Source organism: Myotis nattereri, assembly GCF_964212035.1.
Source record: "Myotis nattereri genome assembly, chromosome: 16".
Lineage (NCBI taxonomy): Eukaryota > Metazoa > Chordata > Mammalia > Chiroptera > Vespertilionidae > Myotis > Myotis nattereri.
The window spans coordinates 13,313,226-13,335,748 of NC_138091.1; the positions used below are offsets into that span (position 1 = coordinate 13,313,226).

Sequence of the window (22,523 nt, forward strand, 5' to 3'; positions counted from 1 at the left end):
TTAGTAGCTATGGTCAGATTGTTCTATAATTTAAACCTCCACCAGCAGAAACAAGAGTGCCTGTTGTCCTAGGGGGCCCTCCTCACTGCATAGTATCACATTAAAATTTTTTTGCCATTAGGTGAAAAATGATATTTCACTTAAGTTCATTTAGTTATAGTGACATTGAGAATATTTTTATTGGCCACTTGTATTATTATGGCCAATGATTATGAATTTATTTTGTGTCCTCCTTCCCCCTCCTCTCTTCTCTTTCCTTCTTTTCCCATATGTAAGAACTCTGTATAATAGCAAAAGTTGCCCACTTCCTGGTATCTGTGGTGCTAATAGGTTTTCCTAGTTTGGCAAGTGATCATAGTTCATCCATTTCTGAAAGACACACACACACACACACACACACACACACACACACAGATACACACACACGCACACATGCACACACACACACTTCCTTGAATTAGTTGGAAGAAGGGGATAAGGAAATTATAAGAACTGGAAGCTTCTTTGAATGTTACTTGGAGAATATCCTATTACCTATATCGTCCCAGCCTTTTTCATTTTTAGAGCTGGGAATGTTTTCCATTCTACATGGTTTAGATCAGGGGTCCTCAAACTACGGCCCGCGGGCCACATGCAAATACAAATATTGTATTTGTTCCCGTTTTGTTTTTTTACTTCAAAATAAGATATGTGCAGTGTGCATAGGAATTTGTTCATAGTTTTTTTTAAAACTGTCCAGCCCTCCAACAGTCTGAGGGACAGTGAACTGGCCACCTGTTTAAAAAGTTTGAGGACCCCTGGTTTAGATTCTGGGTAATGTAAATCTCGTCTCTTCCAATTTCTTTTTAAGTTTTAGTAGCTATGGTCAGATTGTTCTATAATTTAAACCTCCACCAGCAGAAACAAGAGTGCCTGTTGTCCTAGGGGGCCCTCCAATTATATTGTACCATCAAACGGTGGATTGATTTAGGGCAGCTGCCTGCAAGTCTGCTCACCTGCATCAAGTTGCCAGGGTGCAAATCCCTGGGCCTAAAAGTTTGATGACGCCCAGGTTTCTTCTTTTTTTTTTAAAAATTTTTTATTATTTAAACTTACACATGTATTACATATGTCTCCCTTTCCCCTCATTGACCTCTCCCCAGCCACTCCCAACTCCCAGCTTTCTTAATCCTTCATCTTCCCAGTATGTTTTCTCATAAAGCAATGGAATCTCTAATGAAAGGAACCTGAGTGTTGTGAGTGGGGGTGGGGGTGAAGGGGGTACACCTCTCAGGATGAGTTTGCTTGTGTGGGAAATCTTCATAAGAAATTACATTTCAGTGCCCCATTCCTTCCTGCCCTCACATAGCCTCCTGTGGTCCCCAAACCCATACCTCACCCCAGTCTGCCTTTCTACCCCCTAATTCCCCTCTACTCTCTGGAAATTTCAGGAAGTCCTGTGCTTAGTAGCTCTTAACTGTGTGTTAGGAGACTCTCTGATGAAATGTCATTCACACACCGAGAAGGCACTATTGTCTTGAAGAGGAGGCGTGAGTCCCAGTGAGCACCTTGTTGGTGGAATGAGGATGGCGGTTTTTAGGGACAGCTACCCCCGTCAGTGCTTAGTTTGCCAAGGAATCACGAAGTCAGTTTTAAGCTTCCCAAACCACCACTGTTCCCTTCCTTCACTTTGGCAGACAAACTAAATTAAAATGGACTTTGGGCGGACTAGCAAAGCAACTGCTAAATCCAATGGCAGTGACTTCCTAGGACGCAACCAATGGCCAGGATGGTGGCCGGGCCCAGCTCTTGGACTGAAGGGCAGGCATGTCAGGGCGGGACGGGCTGTGGGGACGGTGTGCTCAGTGGGGTCTGTGCTGTGCACGGCCAACTGGCCAGTCCCCGTGTGCAGTCCTCAGCTCCCAGAGTGACCTCGGCACCCGCTCCACATACCTTCTCTTCCCTCGTGGCCGCCTCTCCGTCCCCGACGTGGCTGTCCCGCGGCTGCAGCTCCAGCACCGTGCGGAAGAGCTTCTCCGAGGTCTGGGTCAGGAAGCCGATCTCCGCATTGGGGTGGAGGCCGTAGAGATAGGGTGACTCGGGGGGCAGCTCGGCATCAATGTACTGCAAGGCAAGGGCAGGTCGCTCACAAACAACCAAGACATCCCCCATCCCCACTCTGGCTCCAGGCTCCAAGGCGCAGTCAGTGGTCCCTTCGGCCCTGCAGGCGACACTGCTCACCACACTGGCTGTCAGCTGCCCCCCAGGGCTGGCCTGCCTCCCCCCACACCACCATGCTGGGCCAGTTTTCAGGCCTCCCCATCCACGAGGTCATTCTCTTGTTTGAGAAGTTTAGAGGGTTTTATCCAGCTCTAATCTCACCCCCTCCCACTGCTCCCTGACACGCCTGTCCTTCCACACACAGGGAGGGCTCCTCAGAGTCATGTAGAAATAGTAAACCTACCTGGTATTTTTCTCAAGCTCTTCTAGGACCTCAGACCTCTTGCCCTTGAATTACTTTTTCCCTCCCCCCTGTTTAGCTAAATCGGAGACGACAAACCTACACACAACACAGGCAAAATCCCTGTGTGGGTTTGGATGCACGACTAGGTGAGCTTTGCTGCGAACTTGAGAGTTCCTGCCTCTGGCGAAAAGTATTAGAATTTAGCCCAGCCAGTGTGGCTCAGTGGTTGAGCATCGACCTATGAGCCAGGAGGTCATGGTTCGATTCCTGGTCAGGGCACATGCCCGGGTTGAAGGCTCGATCCCCAGTGTGAGGCATGCAGGAGGCAGCTGATCAATGATTTTTTTCTCTCATCATTGATGTTTCTAATCTCTCTATCCCTCTCCCTTCCTCTCTGAAATCAATAAAAATATATTTAAAAAAGGAAAGTATTTGCATTTAAAAATTTAAAAGTGTGACACCCAAATAGCACATCTCAGTGCTCAGGTAGGGTGGGTTATGGTCAGTTAAGGTGGCCAGTCTGCCATCCCTAAAAAATCTCCCTCAGCTTTTTTCCCCTCCAAAATATTTTTATTGATTCCAGAGAAGAAGGGAGAAGGAGAGAGAGATAGAAACATCAGTGATGAAAGAGAATCACTGATCGGCTACCTCCTGCACACCCCCTACTGGGGATCGAGCCCACAACCTGGGCATGTGCCCTGACTGGGAATTGAACCATGACCTCCTGATTCACAGGTCAATGCTTAACCACTGAGCCACACTGGCCAGCTCCCCCAGTTTTTAAGGCTCAAGTTCTCCGAATATTCTCTGAGTACAATTCTTCCTATTACAGTGAGAAACTACCTCTCAAGTTTAGCTCCTAATTTGACTTTAATGATTTCTTGGTGTTAGTAAGGTCTAGTCTAAGTAAAATATTCCTTAAAGGCAAATGTATGTACTTATTTTTATATTTCTTCCAGCAGCCAGCACATGCCTGGAGTTCTTGGTAGGTTCTCTATAACCATCTATTAACTGGCAGGTTACAGGGAGGGAAGAAGAAAAGGAAAATCTGCCTCATTTATTGGAGGAGGTGTGCAAACCATGTTACTGCTGCCCATCACCTACTTCAGCCTCTTGTCAAATTGTTCCATAGACACTAGGGGACGCTCTTGCACAATTTTCTTGGCTAAAGCCTTGAAGATCAAGAGTTAAAATCCTCTTATTTTTAGAATCTTATTGTTTTTAATTTCTTCTCAGAGGTCCATTTTTTTCCCCTGGATCAAATGACTTTTATGACTTACCTTCTTAAATTTTATGAATTAAAAAAAAATAAAAGCATGCTGTTAATGTTTTTATGACCAGTATTCCCCTTAAGTTTGGTATTCAAAGTTTTTTTTAAGCACCTTCAATAGTCAAGCAATAAAAATAATTTTTTAAAAATATGATCTTTCCGTATATTTTCCATGGCAGGCTAAATAGAGGCAAAGATGAGCACCTTAAAAATAGCTGTAGTGCCCTGGCCAGTTTGGTTCAGTGGATAGAGCGTCAGCCTGCGAACTGAAGAGTCCCAGGTTCCATTCCAGTCAAGGGCATGTACCTTAGTTGCGGGCACATCCCCCGTGGAGGGGTGTGCAGGAGGCAGCTGATTGATGTTTCTCTCTCATCGATGTTTCTGGCTCTCTGTCCCTCTCCCTTCCTCTCTGTAAAAAAATCAATAAAATATTAAAAACAAAATAAGCCAGCACTGGTTTGGCTCAGTGGATAGAGCGTCAGCCTGTGGACTGAAAGGTCCCAGGTTTGATTCCGGTCCAGGGCATGTACCTTGGTTGCGGGCACATCCCCAGTGGGACATGTGCAGGAGGCAGCTGATTGATGTTTCTCTCTCATCGATGTTTCTAACTCTCTATCCCTCTCCCTTCCTCTCTGTAAAAATCAATAAAATATATTTTAAAAAAATAAAAAATAAAAACAAAACAAAACAAAACAGTATATTAAAAAAAATAGCTGTGGTAAAAGTAAAACAAAAAAACCAAACTAACAGTATAATAAAGCTTCATTTGAATGTTTTTCCTGGTATATATATACATACATATATATATATATGTATGTATTCATATATATATGTATATATATATATATAGGCATGTGGACCTGTGTTCCTAGCAACCAACAAAGAGTAGGAGGGATGAGTGATCTCCTCCAAGATCCCTTTGAAGAGATTTGAATCACTACTATAAACCTTAGCAAAAGTTAGCCTAGTTCTTACCTGAAATTTTGCTCCTAATGGCTTTGCCAATATCCTGAATGAAAACAATCAAATGAATGCCCCAGATGTTATTTGTAGAAAAGAGCAACAAATAGAATCATTGAACCAAATATCAAGAATAGGAAGATCTCCAAGGGCTCAACTGGATCATGAATTTGAGGCTAGAAATCTTACAGCTGTCAACTTGAACAGGGCCAGCGTGGGGCTGACCACCACACTCGGTAAAAGCTGGGCTCTTGAAGCCATTCTTCCCTGGCGCTGTGAGCATCCCTCAGCCACGCAGGGCAGCACTGAAGGAAGGACCCAGGTCCCGCCGTGTGGGTGACGTTACGGTGTCGTGGGGAGAGAGCCAGCCTCACCTCATGGTAACCATTGTAGTCCATGTTGCCTGGCAGTGGGAACCCTGGGGCCAGAGTCAGCTCTCCTTCAAGCATTTCCGGTTTAATGAATTCCTCCAGATACGTCCTGCAGAGTCTCCTGTCCCAGTCATCGGTGATATGGCCTCCATACATGATCTCTCCGAAGAGGTAACGCAAGTCATCATAGGGGACCTGAGAGACAAGGGGAAGAGAGAACGGTCTTTGCACAGCATGGGGCCAGTCTGGGGTGGGCAGAGCAGGAGCCACAAGTCAGGATGCGCCTTGAGATTAGGAGCAGTGTTTTATTCACCTGTGTACCCCGGTGCCCAGCAGAGTCAGGTACGTGTGGCAGCTCATTAAATGCTTGAAATATTACACCGACGAGTGAGCAGAGGTAAGGTGCCAACCCCTTCACATATATACCTTCTCTCTTTCACAGTCATTTAATAGGCAGTGTCAAATGGAAGAAAATAAGGACCAGGATACATTTCTAATTTCCTGCCATTAATTAGCATATTAATTAACTGTCTCCTCTGAAAGGCCAAAGTGAATGAACTATAGCAGGCAAGTTCACTGCTGTTGAAGTTAAGGAAGAAGCCTGTCCCCACCCCTTCCCAGGAAAAGCCTTGTCCAAGTTCAACAACTGAAGACGGATGCCGGAAGCCGGTCCATCCTTGCTGCTTGACACAGTCGCTGCAGGAAAGAAACATCTGCACAGCATATGTTTCAAGGGACCTGGCGTATATAGCATACTGTTCTTAATATGTTTGCTCCCCTTAGCACTGTGTGTTTTAACCAAGGTCACCTCTCCGAGAAAGGTTGTTTCCCCAGGTAGGAATTTTTCCCTGAAGTCAGGGAGGGGATGCCTCTCCTAGAAAGGTTGTTTCCCCAGGTAGGAATTTTTCCCTGAAGTCAGGGAGGGGATGAAACTCCTTAACTAAGTGCCAGGCGGGTAGTTAATCACTACAAACAATCATGCTTAAGCTACATAATCGTTACTCTCTGGAATGGAGATAAGAAACGCCCTAACCTTTGTAATAGAAATTGACAGGATTAAAATCAACTGGGATAAATACGGATGTAACAAAACAATAAACGGCAGAACCTCTCTGGAGATCCAGACCAGAACTTGGCTGGAGATCCTGGCTAGGCTGCTGATCAACTGAACACTGTCTCCGTGTCCTTCATTCTTCGCCGACTCCGTCTACGCCTTTGGGAACCCCTGGACCTGCTGGGGTTGGACCCCAGCAGACGGAGTTGTGGGGGGTGGGCCTCCCGGGTTCCGGCGCTGAAGGCAGAGGGATGGCTCAGGGCATCTGGGCCTGGTTCCTTCCCACCAGGAAGGAGGAGGCCTTGTTGATGCTGGATTTGGTCTCTGAACCAGAAGAGCCTCGCTGGTGTGAACATTCCCTTAAACGGAAGAGTGTGGATTGCTGGTGTACGTTTTCTTTGAAGTAGGAATGTCAGACAGAGAATGGAGGAGACAGGTGTAACAAGAATTTGGCTTCTTCTTCAGCTTCGGTGAGACGGAGAATTCTGCGTCTCTGGGAATTTGTATCAGGTGAGTGTGGGGCCTCTTCTTGCTAATCTACAGTTCCCTGCAAAGCTGTGCGCACACAGGTGGTCCAGGCCCTGGAACAGACACTCCGGGGACTGACACGCACCAGGCATGAGCCCAGGTTTGGTTTCTCAGCCTGGCGCTGGTCCTGGGGGTGGCCCAGGGTTAAGCTCGCACTCCCTCCCCGCAGCTGGCCGGAACCTGTACCTTTGCGTTGGCCTCCAGGAAGTTGTAGAGCACGTGCACAGAGATGGTGAGGTCCCCAGTGTTGAAGGGGTAGGAGCGATTCCATCCCTGCGGCCCGAACTTTCGCCTCTCCGCCACCACCGCGTGGAAGTAACAGAGAGCAAAGAGGATGCTCTTGAACTCCGCCTCCCGGGAGCACGCCTCCAGGGTGTCCTGAAAGAAAAGGGTCGCTTCCCTGTCAGCTCCTGCTCTGCAGGGCGGGGTGTGGGCCCTCGTGCCGGCCTTGCTCTGGATAAAGCTCCCACATGTCCCGGTTAGGGTCTGACTACAGATTGCGCTGTGGCTAGGCCTGGGCTCAGGGTTGGAGCGGACCCTGCTGAGGACTGTGCTTTCCTCTAGGCAGCGGTTCTCAACCTGTGGGTCGCGACCCCTTTGGGGGTCGAACGACCCTTTCACAGGGGTCGCCTAAGACCATCGGAAAACACATATATGATTACATATTGTTTTTGTGATTAATCACTATGCTTTCATCATGTTCAATTTGTAACAATGAAATTGGGGGTCACCACAACATGAGGAACTGTATTAAAGGGTCGCGGCATTAGGAAGGTTGAGAACCACTGCTTTAGAGTCTGAGTTAAGGTTTACATTCAGGTTATGGTGCAAGTTTGCGCATATGGCTGTGCTAATTAAGTTCTCAAGCATCGCTCATGGCAAACAGGGTAGTGGCCATGGGAGCGTCCTGTCTGTCCTATTCATGTCACTTTGTGCTGGGGTGTGGGGTGTGGGTGGGGGCGCTCATGGCATCATCTCTTCCCTTCCTGCCATGCTTTTCTTGCCCATCACAGAGGGTCTGTAGGTGTGATTGCTGCCTGTGTGGCTGAGGGACCCCTGGCTCGCTGCCGGGGAGCTGCTGCATGGAGGGAGGGTGGGAATCGCAGCCCCCATCCCATGGGCCACTGGCTGCAGCAACAAGAGCGCCAGGGGTCCTGGCTGCAGAGCGCACAGTGGGCAGAAAAGGCGCGGCTCCTAAAGAAAGGATGGAGGGAGGGACAGACGAAGGACAGAGACACGGGAGACAGTCCAGAGGCGGAGGCAGCAGAACTGTGCTGGTGGGTTTTAAGGGCGATGGCGTAATAGTGCGGAGAGGAACCTGCGTTTGAGGGGATGGTAGGATGAGAACCCCTGGATTCTTTGGAATTAAAATTTTCTTCCGAGTGAGACCCTCTCTGGTCGGGAAGGAGCAAAAGTTGCAGTTGGAGCCCAGGAGAGGCACATCCAATGCTCAGGCAGATGGGCTGGTTCAGTCTGGCAGTTTCTTCTGAGGGTTGGTCCTAGGACTTTGCTCATGGGAGGAGCGGAGAAGACAGGACAGGCTAAGCTTCTGGCAGGTTTTCCATGGAAAACTCTCTTTGGGGGTCTGAGATTGAGAACGATTTTGTCACGAAGATATAGATGTGAAAGGTCAGAGGTGGTTCAGAGGACAAAGGAACTGCTTCCTGCAAACAAAACTGTATTAACTGCTTTCTAGACAGGGCTGCTCTCGGTGGGTGCGGCGCTTCTGGCACCTTTGAAACAATCGTTCCTGCTGAGAAGTGCCTCTAGGCCCAGAGACAAGAAACCGCACAGGAAAAGCTGAAACTGGTTGACAGTGGCCACTCAAACGTCAGGATAAAATGATCAACCCAAACAGCAAGCTCCCGGGAAGCAGGAATAAAGTGGGGGTGGGGGTGGGGGTGGGGCTGCCTGGGCCGCTGCCCCAGGGCACTGGAAGGGCTGAAGGGCACAATTAAAATTCGTTTGAACAATGACTATCACCATAAACCTATCCCTCTTCCTCAGAATATGTTAATATGAAGATAGTTATGAATGGTCTAAAAACCAGTGGGGCAGGGACAGAATGAGCAGTAAAAGCCAGCATCTCTCAGGGTTGATGTCCCAGTTGTCTGATAACCAAGCTGACATGGGGCTTGCAGGGAGGTCAACCCACAACAGGGCCACGGGAGCAGAGATGATGAACACAGGTGTGGCTGCAGGTGACAAACCCCCAAGGAGCCCCACTATTTTAACAGTAATTATTAGGAGATACAGCACGGGAGGCGTCTGCTGCCCTCCTCCGGCTCTGTCCAAGACCCTTAAGGTAGAGAAACTGGGAATGGTCGGCCCCTGTATCCCTCGACAGCCAGCTGACTGCATCCTGTGCCTTTTATTTTTTTTCTAACTTATAACTGTACTTATTTATTTATAAATAGTTAATATCACCCGAGGATATTTTTTCATTGATTTTTAGAGAGAGTGGAAGAGACAGGGAAAAACAGAAACATTGATGTGAGAGAAACACATCAACTGGTTGCCTCCCACACATGCCTCGACCAGGGCCCGGGTCGGGGAGGAGTCTGCCACCAAAGTACAAGTCCTTAACTGGAATCAAACCCGGGACCCATCAGTCTGCCGGCTGATGCTCTATCCACTGAGCCAAACCGGCTAGGGCTGATTTTAAAAGTTGTGATTAAATATCCATAAACTTTACTGTCCTAACCACTTCGAAGTACACAGTTGAGTGGCATCTTGTGTATTCACCTTGCTGTGCAGCCCAGGGCCATTCAGGGCAGTGGTGTCTTTGCCTGGAGGCAGCTGCAGCTGCCTATACAGAGGGCTGTGGATTTCCAAGATAAGGGTGTTTATGTCCCCAATGTGGAGTATAACTCTAGAACATTTAGAAGTTTTGACCTCTGATACAGAGCATCTAGGAGTTTAGTCAAGGCCTATTTAGGAAAAATAAGAAAAAGAAAAAATGCCCCTGCCAAGAGAACAAACTAGTTTCTGCCCGGGTTGCAATGGGCACCCATTTTGTAACAAAACAGCAAGTTAATCGTCCTGGTCTCCTGGTCACGTCCCCCCATTCCTGTTCCAAATTTTGTGTGGGTTTCGGAGTTGGGCTGAGAAGGTGAATGAAAGAGGAGGAGACTGGACAAGTTTCACTTCTCAGCCGGTCCCCGACCGCACCCCCAGCTGCATGCCCTTCTCCCACCCAGTTGAATCGGCTCTTTGTGAGGTGGGTGCTTGTCCCCCCTCCCTCCCAGGGCCATACCTGAGTGAAGTTGTCCAGGGCCTTGTGCAGGTTGGCATGCATGCCCGTGGGAGGCTCGTTGGTGATTTTGATGGAGTTCTCCAGGATGCCCTGGGGGATGACGTGGCCCTCGGGGGAGGGCGCAGGCTCTGCACTGATGAAGACCCTGAACTCCGGGTGGCTGCTTGCACTGAGCTCCTCCAGCTTCTTCTCCAGGGTGCTGAGCCACTTGGCAACCAGGTGGATGTTCTGGTGGGAAGGATGGACCCCCCCAAACATAGGCATTTGCTTAGTTCTGTTAGCAGTAAACATAGGAAAGCAGCTAGAGGGGGACCTGACCTTAGTTTCAAATACATCACCTGCAGTATGAGTTTTGGCATTCCCAGTTCTGGGGACCGCCTGGCATCCTGCAGTGGAACCCTTGCCCTTGCTATCCTGTCTCTCTAGCACAGTGTTCTCCAACTGGACTCAGCATCAGAATCCCCTAGAGGGATTGTTGAAACAAAGATTCTTGGACACTTCTCCCCCCTGCTTGCCCCTTTCCCCTGAGTTTCCGATTCAGTAGGTCTAGTGTGGGGCCCAAGGATTTGCATCTCTAATAAGTTCCCAGGTGATGCTGCTGCTGCTGGTCAGGGCCACCCTTCAAGAGTCTAACACATGACTAAGTTACAAGTCCAGACCTGCTATCTGACTCCTGGATCACTGAACTCCTAATGCCCTAAAGCAGGGGTGGGAAGTGTCTGCCCATGTTTTGTATAAGGCTCACAAAATCACTTGGTCTGCCCCTGCCAAGGCTTTAGTGGGGAGTTAATTAAATGTTTAACCAAATATAACAGGCCAATTTTTAAGTTGATAATTTTGTATGGCTGAGAATCCTATATAATAAAAGGCTAATATGCAAATTGATTGAACCACGGAACGACCGGTTGCTATGATGTGCACTGACCACCAGGGGGCAGACACTCAATATGGGAGCTTCCCTCTGATGGTCAGTGTGCTCCCACAGTGGGAGTACTGCTCGCTCAGCCAGAAGCCTGGCTCATGGCTGGCAGACATCTCTTGAGGGGTCCCAGACTATGAGAGGGCGCAAGCTGGGCTGAGGGACCTCCCCACCCAGTGCATGAATATCGTGCACTGGGCCTCTAGTGATGTTACAAATATCCAAATGTCCCTTGGCAGAAAAATGGTTCCCCACTCCTGTCCTAAAGTGAGGACCAGCAACATGGGCATTACCAAGGGGCTAGTTAGAAATGCAGATGCTGAGGCCCCACCCAGACTTACTGCATCAGCACATTTTAATGTGATCCTCCAGCAATTTGCATGTCTGATAAAATGTGAAAAGCAATGATTTAAACTCCTCCTAGCTAGCTTTCCTGACTCCTTCTCCCTCTCACCAAACCGCTCTGCTAATTGTTGCCAAACTCACCTTCCTACCTGTCACTGCTGCTCACAGAGGCTCCCTACTCCCAGCCTCTGTCATGTCTGTGTGCGCCTCGCCTCCTCCCATTGTGACTCCTATCTGTCTCTCTCTAAACCTACATTTATTTCTTAGTTCTACTTGCAGAATGCAGCACCCTTCACTTTAGTAGTAAAAACAGTGACTTTGCTTCATCGCAGGTTTCACTATGAAGGCTAATCCAAGCTCCTCCCCAGGTATTCAGAGCCTGCTCACAGAGCCGCAGTGGACAGGGTGGCACTGAGCTCAGTACTTGGGCCACAGCAATCTGGTCTCTTGCCGCCTCTTCCAAAAAAATGAACTAACCACAATATTTATTTCATGTATTTCACAGAATTGCTATAAATAACCAAAGGTAATAGATTCGAAAGGCTGGTGACCGGAAAATATGTTCAATGAAAATTTCATTTGTAATCTCTCTTTTGGAGTGGGAACGTTAGCGGCTGCCCAGAGAGCAAGGGTTCTGTCAGCCAGGAAGAGCCAGCGACCAGGGAGTGTTCCTTCTTCAGGAGCTCTGACTTTGGAGTTTAACCTTATCTCTCGGAAAGCACATCGGCACAAGATGTGGGGCCTGGGCAACTGGTGGGTTCTGGGGAGGAAACTCCCTGTTCGTTGGCTGAGGGCTGGGTTGTCGGGACACCAGGGCCCGGAAGGGTGTCTCTTTGGCACCAGGCTGGCCCATGTGGGAGGGAGCAGCTGCTGGCATCTTTCCCCCGGGAAGCCCACTGTTTCTAGAGAAAGAGGCCGGGGAATGGCTGGTCCCTCAGTTGCTAGGCTCTGGATCAATAACAGGATCCTTGAAGGTGAAGACCCAGCAGCAAGATGCAGGGCAGTGAATGGCGAGGAGACGGGACGTACTTGGCAGGCGAAGCCAGGGCAGGATGAGGGTGCCTGGCTTTTTCATTTATTTTTTCTTTCATTGATTTCTTCATTGAGTGCTTTTGTTGAGCGTCTACTATGTTCACAGTAATGTGCTGAGGGTTAAAAGGTAAATAAGAAACATCTTCCCCTCAAGAAACGTAGGGAAGGACATACCCATACATTGAATCATCGCAACGTAGCCAGGGGTCCTCTAACAGAGGCGGCTGTAGGTTGTTACCAGAGAAAAACAGGAGCGAGGTCCTGGGGTGGCCCCCGCCCCAGCGTCCATAGGAGCCGCATAACAAAGGAATAAGAGGCCAGGCCGTGAGAGGAGAGGGCGGCCTTTGTTTCTTGTCAGCGTTTAGTGGAATTACCAGTCGTGGGCCCAGGTTTCCAAACCTTAAGTGAACTCTCAACGAGGAGGCTAAGTTCTAGTTACACATGTAATGTTCTGGTCACTCATGTAACAAAGAACGTAAAACACACAACACGACAGAAAAAGACATCAAGGAAGTTCCATGGAACGCACGGGAGGAGATCAGGAGCCACAAAAATCCCTGCACGGCCTTCAACCGAGTGCCAACTCCCCGAGCACGGAGGTGGGGACCGGCTTCCATTTGTGAGCAGAGAAATTGCAACCAGACAGTGGCGACAGCAGGTGGAAACACGGAGAACAATTGTCGGAGAAAAATGACCGGGCCTGGGGGTAAGGAAGAGCACACACTCGAGAGAACTGGAGAGGCGATTAGGAAGTGAGTGAAGGGGGCACGGGTGTGGAAGGAAAGGCGGGTGAGAGGAGAGGAGAGGAGAGAGATGCCCAGAGACTGTGATGTGAGGTCCAGACGGGTAGGGGTCAAGAAGGAGCCCGATCAGGGGGCACGTACCTGCAAAATGACCCAGTGACCTTTCTTCGCAGCGAGATCCAGCGCGGCCTCAGCCACCACCTCCTGTCCTTGCCCCAAAGATACGTTGTGAAAGTTCCGATTGTTGAAGGTGTATCCGAGTTTTTTACCTGGAAGGAGTGTGGAGTTGTCATCACCGTCTCTGTGTCTGATGATCCGTGCTGTGTCATGTTCAGCAGGGAGCCACACCTCCACATCACTCCCCCCACACCCTGAGCCTCATAGGCTGACCCTTTCCTTCACGGAGGGGTGTTTCTCAGCATCATACAGTGGCTCTCAACCTTCCTAATGCTGCGACCCTTTAATACAGCTCCTCATGTTGTGGTGACCCCCAACCATAAAATTATTTTCGTTGCTACTTCATAACTGTAATTTTGCTACTGTTATGAATCATAATGTAAATATCTGATATGCAGGATGTATTTTCAGGGGTCGCGACCCACAGGTTGAGAACCGCTGAAGGGTTCAGGAATCTGGAGAAGGGGTTGTGAGTAAATTAATAAAGAGACTAGACATGAAATATAAATGTGGAAGTCATTTTGGGGAGCCAGAGGAGACCTAGCTTCAGTAACCAAGTTCTCTCTGAATCTCTGGACCCTTAGCTCTTTATTAACACAAATTGCCCTAAAGCAAAGCAGATATACATATCAAAGGTTAAGGTTTGGTATACACTGGGCATTGTCAGGTCGGAGGGAACTGCCCTTGGCTGTCTGGCAGCAGGCAATCATATGTATCTTCAGGTTTGAGGAAATGCCTACAGCTGTTCAGCTGTTTGGCCAGCAGCAGGTAATAACATGTAGATTTTCAGGTTTGGGGAAATGCTTTCAGCTATTCCAGCAGGCAATAATATGATTCAAGCTGAATATAGAAGCCCATCAACCTTTTGAGGACTTCTTGCCTTTTATTATGCCCTGCTGGAATCAGCTTCCAGCAGGGCTACGCCTACCAGCTTTCAGTTCCCAGGTAGAAGGAAGCACGTCACCTAAATGCGTCACCCGCCTCCTCACTGAATCCCCGAGAATGGATGGCAGTGCAGGTGCTTTTCTGCACAGCCTCCATTTGAAGGCCGTGGCCTTGGCTCACTGGCCTGGAGAGTGCTGATGTGAGAAGGCTCAAAGGGTAGCAAGTATGTGGGTGGCTCTAACTTGCTTTGTCCTCTGCATATATATTTCCCTGGAGTTTTCCTGGGATGTGTGGCCAGCAGGGGCAGAATTCAGGTCGTTCTGGCTTACCATACTTTCCGCTGTGTAACTGCCTTCCCTACTAATCCCCACACATAGAAGTTTTATCTCCTCATTTTGCATGAGTTAAAGAGGTAAGACATGAAGGGGCTTTGCTGCACAGGTGGATGTTGTGGTGGATGTACCTGTTGGATGTTGCTGGTGTTAGGAGTGGAATAAGGGAACAGCCACATCAACACAAACATCACAACCACGTCACTGAGGCAAGGCCACGCTTTTCCAGCCCAAGAAAAACAACGTAAAGAAATGCCGTAACAGGACGGGCCAGTTTCACTTGGACATCAGTTATTAGCCCGACACTATAAAGTTTAGAGGAATTACATAATATATTTTAGGCAACAAGATCATAAAAATGTATAATACCGTGAATAAGTCATTAAGCAATTTTTCTAGGAAGGTAAAGTACACAAGAGGAAAGGCAGGAAATTTTTAAAAAGAAAAATAATAAAATCTGCGCTTAACCTGTTTTTGGTTTAGAGCCGTGGTCAGCAAACTGCGGCTCGCGAGCCACATGCGGCTCTTTGGCCCCTTGAGTGTGGCTCTTCCTAAGCCTTAGGAGTACCCTAATTAATTTAATAACAATGTACCTACCTATATAGTTTAAGTTTAAAAAATTTGGCTCTCAAAAGAAATTTCAATCGTTGTACTGTTGATATTTGGGTCTGTTGACTAATGAGTTTGCCAACCACCGGTTGAGAGGAACGAAAATTGAATATGCAATATATACTTGTGCTGGAAAATTTAAAGAAAACTGTCAATGTTGGACATTTCTTTTATATGCTAAAAATATGTAGACTCTCCTTCGGCTGGATGAGGCAGAGCAGGATGAGGACTTTTCGTGGTGAGAAATAGTTACAGATTCAGCTCCGGTAAACCCAGGAAATACCCTTCTAGGCTGTAAGTCCTGGCTGGCAATGGCTTTGATGTCAGCTTTAGAGCCAGGGATACAAACAACCTGTTCAGAGAAAATACCAGGATGAAAGGTGCCTGGATTACGAGATAGCCTTGCTGACATTTCCACTTATAAAAGAGCCTATTTCTTTTCTTTATTAGAAAGGGAAGGATATGGGAAAAGAGGGGCTTAAAAAAGATTAGTTTGAAAAGTACAGACCGGAGGGGCTGTTGGCGACTAAGTCCAGCACTGCCGAGGCCAGCTGGGGTCAGTTCGCATTACTCTAAGCTGGAGGCATGACACGAGGCTGAGGAGAAAGAAATGGATCTTGGAGATGATGAGGGGGAGAATTTGAAGGGATTTGGCCTGAACATTCAGCTAAATGTGACTGCACCACACTCAAGCCTCGCGATGTGCCAAGGCAACCTTGCAGAGACCTTCCATCTGCAACTTTGAGGCTCTTGAAATACCTTTCTGGGCCATCAGCAAGCCCCTCTAGGGGTTCATGTTCTCTTGGGGTTTCACTTTCATATTGTTTTATGCTATGGCTTCCATGCCCCGACCTTCAGTGCCTTTAACTTCTCTATCCCTTTAAATTTGTTTTATTAGACAATCTGTGCTTTAAAAGGTATTCCCCCTGGTATTTCCAGTACCCATCTGGCACCATACATATTTATTACAATATTATTAACTATACTAGAGGCCCGGTGCATGAAATTCATGTGGGGGGGGGGCGGGGGGGAATGGTCCCTCAGCCCAGCCTGTAGTCTCTCCAATCTGGGACCCCTTGGACATCCCTCTTACAATCCTGGACTGCTGGCTCCTAACCACTTGCCTGCCCACCTGCCTGATCTCCCTTAACCCCTCTGCCTGCCTTCCTGATCGCCCCTAACCACCTCTGCCTGCCTGATTGCCCCTAACAACCTCTGCCTGCCTGTCTGATCGGCCCTAACTGTTCCCCTGCTGGCCTGATCACCCCTAACCACCTCTGCTTTGGCCCCTATACCTGGGACCCAGGCTTCCCTCCTCTGGCCGGCTGCAGACACACGGGACCATGGGCGGCTTCACTCAGGCCTGGCTTTGTCAGGAAGGACATCTGGAAGGTTGTCTGAAAGACGTCCAGTCTAATTACCATATTATGTTTTTATTAGTATAGATTTCCTAAACTATACTTTACATCCCATGACTATTGGTAACTATCAATCTATACTTCTTAATCCCTTTACCTTTTCACCCAGTCCCCCAACCTGCTTCCGCTCTGGGAAATCATCAGTTTATTGTCTGTATCAATGAGTCTATTTCTGTTTCGTTTGTTTGTTAGTCTTGTTCTTTAGATTCTATACATATGATATTTGTCTTTCTCTGACTGCCTTATTTCACTCAGGATAATACACTCTAGGTCCATCCATGCTGTCACAAATGGTAATATTTCTTTTGTGTTTTTTTTGGTTTGTTTTTTTACTGAGTAATATTCTATTGTTATAGGGACCAGAGCTTTTTAATCCACTCCTCTGTTGATGGGCACTTGGGTTACTCCCATGTCTTGGCTATTGTAAATAATGCCGTAATGAACATGGGGTGTATATATTCTTTTGAATTAGTGTTTGGGTTTCCTCAGATATACACCTAGAAGAGAAATTGTTGGGTCATAAGACAGTTGCATTTTTAATTTTTTGAGGACCCTCCATAGTGGCTGAACTAATCTGTATTCCCACCAACAGTGCACAAGGGTTCCCTCTACTCCACATTCTCATCACCACTTATTGTTTGTTGATTTATTGATGGTAGCCATTCTGACAAGTGTGAGGTGATATCTCACTGTGGTTTTAATTTGCATTTCTCTGATGATTAGTGACATTGAGCATCTTTTTATATGTCTATTGACCATCTCTATGTTTTCTTTGGAGAAGTATCTATTCAGATTCTTTGCCCATTTTTAAAATTAGATCGTTTTTTGGTGTTAAGTTTTATAAGTTCTTTATAAATTTTGGATATTAAACCCTTATCACATATATCATTAATAAATATGTTCTCTCAGTCAGTGGATTGTCTTTTCATTTTGTTAATGGTTTCCTTTGTGGTGCAAATAAGGCCAGTTTGATGTAGTCCCATTTGTTTATTTTTTCTTTTGTTTCCCTTTCCCAAGAAGATATATCATAAAAAATATTATTAAGAGAAAGTCAGAGATATACTGTCTATGTTTTCTTTTAGGAGTTTTATGGTTTCAAGTCTTACATTTAAGTCTTTAATCCATTTTGAACTTATTCTTGTATATGGTTAAAGAAGATGGTCTAATTTTAATTTTTTGCATGTATCTGTCCAATTTTACCAACACCACTTATTAAAAAGACTATCTTTATCCCATTGTATATTCTTGCCTCCTTTGTCACATATTAATTGACCATAGAGGTGTGGATTTTGGGGCTCTCTATTCTATTGATCTATATGTCTGTGTTTTTTTTTTATGTTAGTGACATGCTGTTTTGATTACTCTAGCCTTGTACTATAGTTTGACATCTGGTAGTGTGATACCTCCAACTTTCTTTTTTTTTCTCAAGATTGCTGTAGCTATTTGGGGTCTTTTATAATTCAATATACATTTTTAGATTATTTGTGTTAGTGCTGGGAAATACATTATTGTTTTTAAAAATAGGAATTGCATTGAATCTATCTAGATTGCTTTGGATAGTATAGATGTTTGAAAAATGTTAATTCTTCCTATCCATGAGCACAGTATATGCTTCCATTTATTTATACCTTCTTCAATTTCTTTCTTCAGTGTCTTATAATTTTCTGTATACAGGTCTTTTACATCCTTGGTTAAATTTATTCCTAGCTATTTTATATTTTTGATGCAATTGTGAAGGGGAATGCTTTCTTAGTTTCCCTTTCTGATAGTTCATTATTGATGTATAAAATTGCAAACAATTTCTGGATATTTATTTTGTATCTTACTACTTTACTGCATTTATCAGTTCTAGTAGTTTTTTGGTGGAGTCTTTAGGGTTCTCTATATACAGTATCATGTCATCTGCAAATAATGAGTTTTACTTCTTCCCCTCCGATTTGGGGGCCTTTTATTTCTTCTTGTCTGATTGCTGTGGCGAGGTGTTGCAGTACTTTGTTGAATAAGCACGGTGAAAGTGGACATACCTGTCTTAAGGATAACCTTTTCATTTTTTCCCATTGAGTATGATGTTAGCTGTGGGTTTGTCAGATATGGTCTTTTAATAAAGACCATAAGTTAGGTATGTTCCTTCTATTCCCATTTTTTTAATACATTTTTTATTGATTAAGATATTACATATGTGTCCTTATCCCCACGTTACCCTCTAGGCCCCCACCCCCCAGCTCATGCCCTCACCCCCCTGTTGTCCGTGTCCATTGGTTAAGCCTATATGCTTGCATATAAGTCCTTTGGTTGATCTTTCCCCCTTACCCCCACCCTCCCCTACCTTCCCTCCAAGGCCCGACAGTCTAATCAATGCCTCTCCGTCTCTGGATCAGTCCTTGTTCATCAGTTTATGTTGTTCATTATATTCCACAAATGAGTGAGATCATGTGGTATTTATCTGCTCTCCAGTTCCATCCATGCTGTGACAAATGGTAAGAGTTCCTTTTTCTTCTTCCTCTTCTTAAAGAATACCTTTCAGCATTTCATATAATGCTGGTTTGGTGGTGATGAACTCCTTTAGCATTTTCTTATCCGTGAAGCTCTTTATCTGACCTTCCATTCTGAATGATAGCTTTGCTGGATAAAGTAATCTTGGTTGTAGGTTCTTGGCATTCATCACTTTGAATATTTCTTGCCACTCCCTCCTGGCCTGCAAAGTTTCTGTTGAGAAATCAGCTGACAGTCGTATGGGTACGCCCTTGTAGGTAACTGACTGTCTTTCTCTTGCTGCTTTTAAGATTCTCCCTTTGTCTTTTGCTCTTGGCATTTTAATTATGATGTGTCTTGGTGTGGTCCTCTTTGGGTTCCTTTTGTTTGGGGTTCTCTGCACTTCCTGGACTTGTAAGTCTATTTCTTTGACCAGGTAGGGGAAGTTTTCTGTCATTATTTCTTCAAATAGGTTTTCAATATCTTGCCCTCTCTCTTCTTCTGGTACTCCTATAATTCTGATGTTGGTACGCTTGAAGTTGTCCCAGAGGTTCCTTACACTATCTTCATATTTTTGGAATCTTTTTTCTTTTTTCTTTTTCGGTTGGGTCTTTTTTGTTTCTTCGTATTTCAAATCTTTGACTTGATTCTTGGGATCCTCTTGTCTGCTGTTGGATCTCTGTATATTATTCTTTATTTCAGTCAGTGTATGCTTAATTTCTAGTTGGTCCTTTTTCATATCCTCGAGAGTCTCACTAGATTTATCGAGGGTCTCACTAAATTTATCGGCGGTTTCCATAAAATTCTTGAAAAACCTTATAAACGTGGCCTTGAACTCTATATCCAGTCGTTTGCTTTCCTCCATTTCTGTCATTTGTGACCTATTTCTTTGTCTCTGCATTTTTTATGCTTCCCTGTGTTGGTAGAGTGGTTTTGTGTGCTAGGTGTCCTGTAGGGCCCAGTGGCTCAGCCTCCCCAGTTACCTGAGGTGGACACTCTTGGTGTACCCCCTTGTGGGCTTTTTGCACAGTCTTATTGTAGTTATGCCTTGATTGTTGTAGGATCACTGGGAGGAATTGACCTCCAGGCCAATTGTCAGTGAGAATCAGCTGTGTCTGCAGTGGGAGAACTTCTGTGCTGAAGACACCCTTCTGGGGCAAGACTTGCTTCAGTGGGGCTTTGGTGCTCACTGAGTCTGCACCCTGAGTGTGTCCCTTATGGATCTGAGGAGTTGTAATCTGGATGGTCCCCCTCAGACCACTGGGTACACTGGCTCTTGGATCTAAGGAGGTGCTAATTTAGCCTCTGCCTGAGGTTACACAGCAGGAGCTATGAAGAGAACTGCAGATTCCCCTTCCTTTTTTGGAGTTTGGAGGTACCCTGATGAGGCCCAGCTATGAAGCAATGCAAGCCGCTGTGGGGCCTTGGGCCTTCTCTTGGAAGTTCTGGGTCTGTCTGGCCCAGCTGCAGTTAGGTAATTTTCAGGTTGCAAAGGGCCGGGGCATTCATATGCAAAAGCCTCTGCTGCAGCCTGGGTGGGGCGGGGTCTCAGGGAATCAAAGGGCAGAGCAAGCAGCTATGGCGGATCCTCAGCCCTGCCCTAAGGGGCCATGCGTCTCAGTGTCCCGGTAATTGCTGCAAGCACCTCTGAGGGAAAGCCGACCACAAGTTCCGAGTTCTGCCTGCTGCCAGGCAGTCCAGTTTCTCCCCGTATGAGTCCTGGGTCCCCAGAGACTTCCTGGAACCGGAGTTCAGAGCAGTTGGGAGCTTGTGACTCCCTCCCGATTCAAAAAGACAGCCGCGTCCTCAGGTGCCAGTCCCTTTCTGCGCGCGCGAGCCTCCGTACCTCTGCAGTTTACTTCCGCAGCTCCTCTGGCTCTCAGTGTGCTTTTCTTTCCTTCTAGTTGTAGAATTTCCACTCAGCCAGCTTTCCTGTAGTTCTGGATGATGTCCGTTTTGTCTTTATGTTGTTTTTCTGACGTTGTTGTGGGAGGCAGCAATTTCCCGGTGTTTATCTATGCCGCCATCTTAGTTTCTCCCGCCTTCTATTCCCATTTTGCTGAGAGTTTTTTTAAAATCATAAATGGGTACTGGATTTTGTCAAATGCTTTTTCTGCATCTATTGATAAGACCATATGGTTTTTATCCTTTGTTTTGTTTATGGTGTAACACATTTTTGATTTGCAAATATTGTACCAACCTTGCACCCCAGAATAAATCCCACTTGATCATGTGTGTGATCTATTTAATGTATTGCTGAATTTGGTTTGCTAATATTTTGTTGAGATTTTTGCATCTATATTCATGACAGATATTGGCCTATAATTTTCTTTCTTTGTAGTGTCTTTACCTGGTTTTGGAATTAGGATAATGCTGGCTTTGTCAAATGAGCTTGGAAGGCTTCCCTTTTCTTGAATTTTTTGGAAAAGTTTGAGAAGGATAAGTCTCAAACCTGGAAAATTTGTAAAATCTCAACCCTGGAAAAAATCTACATATTACTAGTCATAAGAGAAAAAAATACATTTGGTGAATTGGTGCTATCACAAGTTCATGATTCTCTACCTCAATGTTTGGTAATCTTTCCACATCTCCAGAAGTCAGCTACATTTTGCTCATTTTCCTTCTTTATTTAAAATTCCTAATGAACTTCTCTCTTCCTATGCCCAGCAGTTTGCTTTACTTGCTACTTCCCTGAGAAAACATATGCCCATCAGTAGAAATTCCTTCAACTTATTGCTATTTTATCTGCATTTCTGCACATCCCTGTTATGTGTCTATCCCTGCACATCCCCATCTCAATGGGAGATGTATCCTCCCCCTGCCTATCGCTTATCATTCTCTACATCCCATCTCTTCTTCTTTTCTTAATCTTTATCTCTGTTCAACCTCCTGCTCCCTGGCACATGGAGAAACGAGTCCCTCTCAATAAAAAGCAACACTCCACCAATCTTGAAACCACTCCAAAAACTGTTCTTGCACCTGGCTGGGGTAGCTCAGTGGTTGAGCATCAACCTCTGAACCAGGAGGTCACAATTCGATTCCCACTCAGGGCACATGCCTGGGTTGCAGGCTCCAGTGTGGGGCGTGCAAGAGGCAGCCGATCAATGATTCTCACTCACCATTGATATTTCTATCTCTCTCTCCCTTCTTATCTGAAATCAATAAAAATATATTAAAAAGAAAAAATCTGTACTTGCTCCAAGCTATCCAACTTTCAATGAACTCTTAAAGAAACAAGAATGAGGTCAGGCACAAGAAAAATGAGACTTTAAGCAAAGTGTTGATAATCTGCATGCAAGGACACTAACAAAAAGTATTTCTTTGAACACTCCTTGTAGCAGGCCTACAATCATCTAAGTGAACTCATAGTTCTGACAGAACATTGGGAAGAAGGAAAGGAGACAGTGCAAGGCAAAGTCAGTAAATACGACTTCTTTCTGATCACAAGATGGAAATAACAAAATTTATTTTGCCGAAGCCAGGTAATTTATTTTGCCGAAGCCAAGCAAGATCATGATGGAGTCAGTGAGAGTCAGGAACAACAGCCATAGAAAGGAATGGCGTTCTGATTCATGCCACTCCATGGATGCAACCTGCAAACATTACGCTACGTGGAAGAAGCCACAATGAAAGACCACATAGATACATGACTCCATTTGTAGGAAATGCCCAGAATAGGCCAAGTTTTAGAGACAGAAAGTAAATTGGT

At 46.0% G+C, this 22,523-nt stretch overlaps 1 protein-coding gene across 1 annotated transcript in view; it reads right to left on the reverse strand.

The window, feature by feature from the left end:
- Nucleotides 1-22,523, reverse strand: part of DNAH9 (dynein axonemal heavy chain 9) — a gene marked incomplete at its 5' end in the record, with an annotated part of 338,080 nt that overhangs the window by 18,588 nt on the left and 296,969 nt on the right. Inside the window, 5 exons of the mRNA XM_081109536.1 lie at nt 1,933-2,103; nt 5,048-5,239; nt 6,813-7,004; nt 9,883-10,110; nt 13,063-13,190. Coding sequence (XP_080965662.1) covers nt 1,933-2,103; nt 5,048-5,239; nt 6,813-7,004; nt 9,883-10,110; nt 13,063-13,190 — 911 coding nt within the window. The remainder of the gene's footprint in view (nt 1-1,932; nt 2,104-5,047; nt 5,240-6,812; nt 7,005-9,882; nt 10,111-13,062; nt 13,191-22,523) is intronic.